This window comes from Lygodium microphyllum, chromosome 26, assembly GCF_053477565.2.
Source record: "Lygodium microphyllum isolate KBCC chromosome 26, Lygodium_microphyllum_v1.1.10, whole genome shotgun sequence".
Lineage (NCBI taxonomy): Eukaryota > Viridiplantae > Streptophyta > Polypodiopsida > Schizaeales > Lygodiaceae > Lygodium > Lygodium microphyllum.
The window spans coordinates 105114708-105122963 of record NC_141160.1 but is presented as its reverse complement, the minus strand read 5'-3'; the positions used below and the strand labels follow the sequence as shown (position 1 = coordinate 105122963).

The following is an 8256-nucleotide window of genomic DNA, read 5'->3' as shown; positions in this document are numbered from 1 at the left end:
GCTGTTATGAGATGGCTAGAGACATTTGAGAGGGGGTTAAAAGGAGAAAAAGCAGTTTGTAGATTGTGAGTAGTGCAACGCCCGTGGCGGTGACAGAGGAGACTCGCATTGAATGCTAGCAGCGTTGTAGGACATTGAAAGCCTCTCACCAACAACCAAACCCCCCAAAAAATTATCAAAAAACAAAGAAACTACACAGATGTAGTGATGAGTCTCCCCAACAACGCCAGGCTAGTGTAGTAGGTACTGGACACACACACACACACACACACACACACACACACTCCCCCCCCCCCCCCCCCCCCCCTCTCTCTCTCTCTACAACACACAATTAACCCTCCTCTCTTATCTCCCCCCTGATGACAGCCCCTTCCATCCCAGCATCCTGATTCCTGGCTTTGCCCCTCTTCACGGAGGATGAGAATAATCGACCACTCCTTGACAAAGCCTTGACGTCTTTGTCTCCCCGTCTCGCCTACCGTCGTCTCTTCCCCTCGCAGTCGGTCACCTTCATCCAAGACACCATTGTATTGTTCAACGAACTCTTTAGCTGCCCCCCCTCCCCCACACACGGACACAGGAAAAAGACTGGTCTATGGTTCGGCCTGAGCGGCGCTTCATCAAGCTGCTGTCTCTTGTTTGCTCCTCATTCTTTGAGGTGACTGAGCTGCCGTTCTTTTGAAACAGCATTTTCATGACCGGAACTCTCTTCTTGGTCTTGAAGAGAAGCTGGTAGGTTTTGCAAACCCCAGGATCAGGGGCTCACCACACGGAGCCGGGCCCCCTTTCTTCCACATTTACGCGGGCAATCATCTTTCTGTTCTTATCGTCGGGTAGGTCTGCAGCATAAGCAGCGGCAGCACACATGGAGACAGCTCCATCTTTCAACGAGTATACCAGGTCCCACTTTGAGCAGCAGCAGCATTATCATCAACAGCAGCAGCAGCTAGAAATGGAGTCTCGGGCTGGGAAGGACCACATGCTCGGGGGTCTGAGCCCACTGAGTCAGACGCTATGGAAAAATGTGAAGCACGAGCCGGCTCCCATTATTGGGGATCTGTCGGCGTGGCTGACATGGAAGGATTTGAGCGTGTCGGTGTCCAATGCAAAGGGAGAGGCGCAGGCCGTTCTGCAGAATTTGACGGGCTACGCGGAGCCTGGGTACATGATGGCGATTATGGGGCCGTCTGGGTCGGGGAAGTCGACGCTACTGGACGCTCTGGCAGGTGAGAGAGAGAGAGAGGAGGGGGGTTTGTACTTGGTATTCATGTTATGCGACTGAGAGAGAGGGGGGTTTGTATTTGTTATTCATGGAAATCAGGCCAGAGAGAGAAAGAGAGGTTTATAATTGTTGTTCATGTATGTTGATCAGGGCGACTTGCAAAGAATACGGTGATCAGAGGTGACGTTTTAGTGAATGGTCGGCGGCGGAAGCTCTCGTACGGATCCGCAGTAAGATTTTCCTTGTGGATACGCGTGTGTTGATTAATAAGTAGCTCTTAATATAGTAATGTTTCTGTTGGAAGTCTTAACAATCAGTGCAGCACACTACAAGTGACGCTATGCGACAGTGATAGCGATGATGATAGAGAGAGAGAGTGTGTGTGCGCGCTCTCTTGATGTAGTGACGTGTTTGTTGAAATCGAATTAGTTCGTTTTAGTGTTTGTTGAAATCTGAATTAGTTCATAAAATGAAGTAAGCGATATGATGAGAGAGAGCGAGAGAGAGCAGCAACAGTAGTAGTAGTTGGTAGTAACGCGATGATTGTGTGCTGGTTGTGGGTTGGTCGTTGACTGGCGATGATGGATGGATGGATGGGGCTAGGCGTATGTGACGCAAGAGGACACGCTGATCGGGACGCTGACTGTGCGGGAGACGATCCACTACTCGGCCCATCTGCGGCTGCCGGACAAGATGGCGCGGGACGAGAAGGAGACGATCGTGGAGAGCACCATCCTTGAGATGGGCTTGCAGGATTGCGCCAACACCCCCATCGGCAACTGGCACCTGCGCGGCCTCAGTGGCGGCGAGAAGCGCCGCGTCAGCATCGCCCTCGAGATCCTCATGCGCCCCAGGCTCCTCTTCCTGGACGAGCCCACCAGCGGCCTGGACAGGTCAGTATATAGTTAGATGAGTCGTTAGATACATACATGTGCATGTGCATGTCAGCTGAGCTGCGATGGGTTCATTTGTACTGCTCTCTTTTGAATGAACCATGCTCTGTAACAATTCAGCGATTCTAGATTTGCTCTGTTTTTTCTTACACTCACTCACTCTTCTCCCTCTTCTGTGCTTCTGCCCCTGGCTAGTGCTGCCGCCTTCTTTGTCACCCAAACCTTGAAAAGCTTGTCCCGCGATGGTCGTACCGTCCTCTTCTCCATCCATCAGCCCAGCAGCGAGGTCTTTGCCCTCTTCGACAACCTCTTCCTCCTCTCTGGAGGTAAAACCATCTACTTTGGAGAGGCCAGCCGCGCGCACGAGGTATTCTATCGCTCTTTCAAGCACCACACAATCACAAGATGTATCTTGACATTTTCCCATGTAGAAACAGGCGCTCTTTGATCTTGTTTTTCCTATGGTGTTCTAACATCGGGGTCTTTTCCTGATCATGGGCTTTTACTCGGGAAGCACCGCACACCAGGCCAACAGACAGCCCTTTTTTGGCCCTTAACTACACCTTGCTAGATATGGAGTGCCTCCCGAGCAGAAGTTAATGGTGTCGTTGTAATTCACAATCTAGGAATTGTTGTGAGAATTAGTCCAAAACTTCTTGCGAATGCTGCTAATTACTGTACATTTATCTGCTTTTTCACGCTGTAATTCTAGCTTATTGTACATCATCCGCTTTTTGATGTTGTCGTTCTCATTCTCATTAAGCCTAATATAGTTCGGACCACCCACTCTGCAGTTCTTTGCTCAAGCTGGTTTCCCTTGCCCCCCCAGGCGCAACCCTTCCGACCATTTCCTTCGTTGCGTCAATTCAGATTTCGACAGAGTCAAGCAAACTCTCAAGGGTTCCTTCCGGCACAGGGTATTCTGGCTCACTCACTCACTCACACACTCTTTCTCTCTCTCTCTCTCACATAGCTTTCTCTTCTCGGCTGTTCATCGAATGAATTTCTTTTTAAGTCTTCTAGCAATGCATTTGTAGGAAAACTCTACTGTAGATCCCCTGGAGATATACACTACTAGCGAGGTTATCGAGATTCTGACGACCTCGTATAATACCTCGGAGCACGCCATGGCAACGGCAGCGAGGGTGTACGAGATTTCTCAAGTTGTAAGTGGCCGTATTCAAGACTTGACGACGCACGTGGGACTGATGTTTTTATATTCATGCCAGATGACGGGGCTCTTAAGCGTGCGTCTTGTGCTTGTGTAGAAAGGAACTATCTTGGACTCCATGGGAAGTCAAGCGAGCTTCTTGAAGCAGTGCACGACGCTAACAAAACGATCGTTTATCAACATGTCAAGGGACATCGGTTACTACTGGCTCAGGCTGGTCATCTACATATTCGTTGCCATATGCGTAGGCACGCTTTATTACAAAGTTGGGACCAGCTACAACGCTATCTTTGTAATGCCTTATCTCTCTGGTGCCCTTGTGCGCTTGTAGTGGCCTTGTGTGTATAATAATACGCAGACATCTTATTTGGCCTGTTCAATGTCTGGATTTTGCAGGCGAGAGGTTCGTGTGCATCGTACGTGTCTGGATTCGTGACCTTCATGTCCATTGGAGGCTTTCCGTCCTTCATAGAAGATATGAAAGTAAGTTATGAACGGTATTCATGCATCGACTGGATCGATATCCTTCAAGACACTATTCCACAGATCTTATTCTCTATTAAGCTCCAATGAACATGATTCGAGACTTCAGTCTTAGTTTAATTGTGTCCTTTCATGGATTCAACATGTTCTTTCTTCATTGTCTTGCTTTGAAGCAAGAGAGAAGCAAATCCGCTTTCTTGGCTGGTTATGCAAGCGGCTCTCATCTTTCCATTATCCTTTCAGTCTGTTTGCACGTCGTATATGGGGTGGTGGCATTCCCAGTCTTTCTGTGCGTGGGTGTTCACCTCTTCTTTATCGCTTTTCGCTTCGGCAGGACCATTGCCATCAATGGTCTTGTTAGATATACGAGTGTATACCATAGTGAGATGCTATCTTCAAAATGGTAGAGTTCAATCTGAGACTCCGAGATAATGAGAAGAAAATGGGCCATAGACTCAATGGCCGTCTTCCTCCCACTGTAGATTTCATTGCTTGTCGAAAGAGATCCCTTAAGTCTAATTAGGGTTCGAGCCTCCAGGGATATTCTATTGCAATTTGCAACAAGATTATGAATGAAGTGCGTGATTAATCATCCTTAATACTGCAAAATTTGTGTGAGGTCATAGTTATTCGTGATCGAAAACCAGTGCAGTCTAATCGGATTTTGTGAGTGCAGGTCTTCCAACGAGAGAGATTGAACGGGCATTATGGAGTGCTGGCGTTTGTTGTGGCGAACACTATATCGTCGCTGCCCTTCCTGTTTGCGATATCGCTGGCGGCAGGAACGATCTGCTACTTCATGACAGGCCTGCACCCTGGCTTCAGCCACTACGCCTTCTTCGTCATCGGCTTGTTCGGGTGCGTGGGTGTGGTGGAAAGCCTGATGATGGCGGTGGCCAGCGTGGTCCCTAACTTTCTCATGGGCATCATTACCGGTGCAGGAATCTTGGTACTTTTTTGATGCACCCCCCCCCCCCGCCCCCTTCTCTCTCTGTCTCTCTGGCTGTGTCCGCCCCCCTTAGAAAGGAAGAATCACTGCTAAGGCGAAGGTTGTGTGCGATTTACAGTCGTCATAAGCAATGCCGTTGGACAAATGCCTCGTGATTGCAAAAGAAGTTTTAGACAATTCTTACTATTTTTTCCACATTGCGAATTACGGTGACATTACGAGCTTCTGCTCGAGAAGTACCACATATACCTAGCTAGCACCATATACCTAGTACCTAGGTAGATGAGGTTGGTGGCAAGGTACTGTGAGCTTTTACTTGACAGGCACTGCATACCTAGCTAGTTGCGGTCGGGGCTAAGGTGCTGTGGTTGGCTCGGGAGGCCTTAGGGGCAAGAGTTGGCGGCTGGGGAAGCTCATAGTGTTTAACACCACAGGGGAAATCGAAGGATAAAAGCTCCTGTTCCCACGTGGGAAAAGATAAAAAACTCATTGTGTCGCCATTGATGGCGACCATATTTTTCTCGTTGCTGAGATGAAAATAGGTTGAGCATCAAAGGCACGGAGGAGCCCACATCACCAAGCAAAACCACTATTAAGACATGGTTGTTGATCAACAAAAGCAAAGTCGGTCTAACCTTGAAGTGTGCTCAACATATTATATAGAAACCACTTCCAGCAACAAATCAAGCGAAATTGATAAGATCGAAAATGAAACTGACAAGATGGATAGATAAGCTTGTTATTAATTTGGAACTCCGCGGCTGGAAACAGCCACGGCGCCTGGATGGTTGCAAATGTAGAAGCTCAAAGCAACAGATTCTTTGAACTTTGTGTGATTCTTTCATGTGGTTTGGCTCAGGGTATCTTCATGCTCGTGGCGGGGTTCTTTCGGCTCCCGAACGATCTACCGAAGGTTGTGTGGAGGTATCCTATGTCATACATCAGCTTCAACTACTGGGCATTGCAGGTAGGTGCTAGCAAGATGATGATAAGGAATTTGCTCATAGCAAGGAGAAATCGCAAAGAAATTTCAGTTCACAGCAAACCTTTTGTGAGCTTGTTAAGGGGGTTGAGTTTTTTTCTGGGTGATTTCGCAGGTCTTTTAAGTTTAATTAGGAGGACTATGAAAATTGGAATCTGTGTTTTCTTTTATAGCTCTGAGGAATTAGAGCACTGCTCTACCCTGAAATATGAATGGTTTTTCTTCATGAACGGTGATTGTGGGCTGTTGCGGGAAATTATGGTTTGGGTTGATGATTGATGATGCAGGGCCAATACAAGAATGATCTCGTGGGGCTTCAGTTCTCGGGCAAGACGATCTTCGATCCCCCAATTTCTGGGGAGGAAGCGCTGAAGACCTTCTTCCAGATCGACCTGAGCTGGAACAAATGGTGCGACACGGCCATCGTCTTCGCAAACATCCTGGTGTACCGCCTCGTCTTCTTCATCAACATCAAGCTCAACGAGAAGGTGATGCCTCACATCCGGGCCTTCTTTGCCAAGCGTACCATGGGCATGCGAGGGTCCAAGGCTAGCAGCAGCAGCAGCAACAAGAAGCCCTCCATAAGGCCCGTCAACAGGGCCTCGCCGGACTCCAACAGCTAGGGCTCTTGATAAAAATCCTAAGGGCAGGTAGAAATTCGTTTCATACAAGTGTACAGCTCTCTCTCTCTTTTTTTCTCCCTTCCCAGCGGGCGACGAGGGAATTCTCTGCTCCAGCCATACATATATACTATATAATTGTAACACTTGAAAAGGAGATCACCACCTGTGCCAGCATCAGCATACTCGCTCGTCCTGAATGCGGGGTTGAGAGAGAGAGAGAGAGAGAGAGGAGAGAGAGAGAGAGTATTGACTGATTGATTCTATTCTGAACTGGCTGCCATTACCCATGCATTGTTTGTATGCTCATCGTCGGAATTCAAAAGAATTTCCGTTCATTAATTTAACCGCTTCGCTCTTTGCGAACGAAGAATTATTCATACATCCTGGAAATCAAGTCGCCAGAGCAACGCCAGCAAGCAAGCGTGTGTCTTTCTTCTGTTAAATCCATTCAAAGATCAAAGATCAAAGGCGAGATCGGTCATCATCCAACCGTGGATGTACGAGTCGGATATCTGCAATTGGAAAGTCTTAATTAGACTCGTTGGAAGATTCCTTGGATTCAATACTGCTTATTGGTCTGATGGTTTTTCCTAGAAACAGTGAGAATCACTTTGGCCCCCAACATCAATTGTATTCGTCCAAAAGAAGCGATCCTTTTGGAAACCACACCACCACAGGCAGGGATGGATATGGGTGGCTGGGAGAGAGGTCTGTTAGCAGCATATAGATGCTTCACATGTCCTCGTTTGCTATGTGAAGAGGTATTAACATGATGAACACGTTGAGTTATGGTTCAAAGCTTCTTGCCATCGTCTCCCATCCATCTTGTAGTTGTAAGGTTTGTCACTTAAACTTGCTTCTCAATAAAATATTGCCCCCATACACACACAAGCTCGTCGTCGTAAGCTCTGCTCATACTCTCAAAGTAATTGCATCCCATCCCTAGTTCACTCTTCCATGAAGATGGTGACAGGAAACATGCAAGGCACCTGCAGATGGAGATGTCATCATCCCACTGGTAGAGGAAATCAGACAACCTTGCTTAGTACGATGTTATTTCAAATTCTCCAAGTTTTTAAGGGTTCTCCTCCTCAATAGAATCCATGTGAAAATGGACATGGATAATCTGTCAGTCTACAGGCCAGTATAATGTGTTAAAGAAGGGGGGCACTCTAGTAAATCCATAACTTTGTTATTTCTAAGATATGTTCACACCCTGGGCTCCTTTGAAAGATGCTCTTTCGATAATTGGTCTCTTCATACGGGTGATATGACCAATTACATTATTGGTCTCTCGATAGTTGGTCTCTTCATTGGGGTAATATGTTTTTTTAATCAATTACATTATGACAATGGTTGACTCAAATTATCCTTGCTATTAATATTTGCAACACACTTAGAATTTAATAAGCAATCCCCAAGTAGTATTCTATGATAATGAATAGACGTGCAAGTCTCATTTACGGACCATACAAACAAACTAGGAACCATTATGATATAAAATTAAATGGTAACAAATGAAATGTTGACGGTCAACACTATGGCATCTTTTCCATCAACATTGCATTTGTTACCATCAAGTCAATGACCACTTTAAGAGTAGAATACCTTGCAATATGTTGAGGAATCCTTCGAGTCCTAATGAAGTCCTAGAATTGTTGCACTTGATGGAGGTTTGTTGCTGTCACGAGGGATGTGGAAATATGGCTCTTGTAGTAGCAATTCTGAAGCACTAAACTCGATAGTCTTGTGGGTTGTCAACTTTGGCATTTGTCTTGGCTAACGAGTCTTCCTTTTTGGGAGTTTGATTCAAGGCAAGATGTTTACTTAGCCTCCATTCCTACTCTTGAAGGGGTCATCGACTTTATTTGAAGTGGATAAAGAGATCAAAGAAGTTTCAAGCAGTCTTTCAAATCCAAGCAAACGGGCTTTC

General features: G+C 46.6%; 1 protein-coding gene across 1 annotated transcript; it reads left to right on the top strand.

Annotated features, from left to right (window-relative positions):
* The first annotated feature begins 307 nt into the window (after positions 1-307).
* Positions 308-7479, top strand: LOC148013634 (ABC transporter G family member 11-like). The gene is made up of 11 exons (XM_087668530.1): positions 308-1226; positions 1373-1452; positions 1826-2115; positions 2311-2482; positions 2910-3032; positions 3153-3281; positions 3384-3578; positions 3683-3769; positions 4446-4718; positions 5578-5685; positions 5988-7479. Exons 1-11 carry the CDS (start codon positions 866-868, stop codon positions 6321-6323), a joined length of 2154 nt encoding a protein of 717 aa, XP_087524656.1. The 5' UTR covers positions 308-865; the 3' UTR covers positions 6324-7479.
* Positions 7480-8256: the final 777 nt, after the last annotated feature.

Excerpts from the sequence above, each read along its gene's own strand:
- LOC148013634 (XM_087668530.1), top strand. The coding sequence starts at position 866 with ATGGAGACAGCTCCATCTTTCAACGAGTATACCAGGTCCCACTTTGAG. Across the intron at positions 1,227-1,372 it reads GCTACTGGACGCTCTGGCAG|GGCGACTTGCAAAGAATACG; the intron begins GTGAGAGAGAGA and ends TATGTTGATCAG. Across the intron at positions 4,719-5,577 it reads TTACCGGTGCAGGAATCTTG|GGTATCTTCATGCTCGTGGC; the intron begins GTACTTTTTTGA and ends GGTTTGGCTCAG.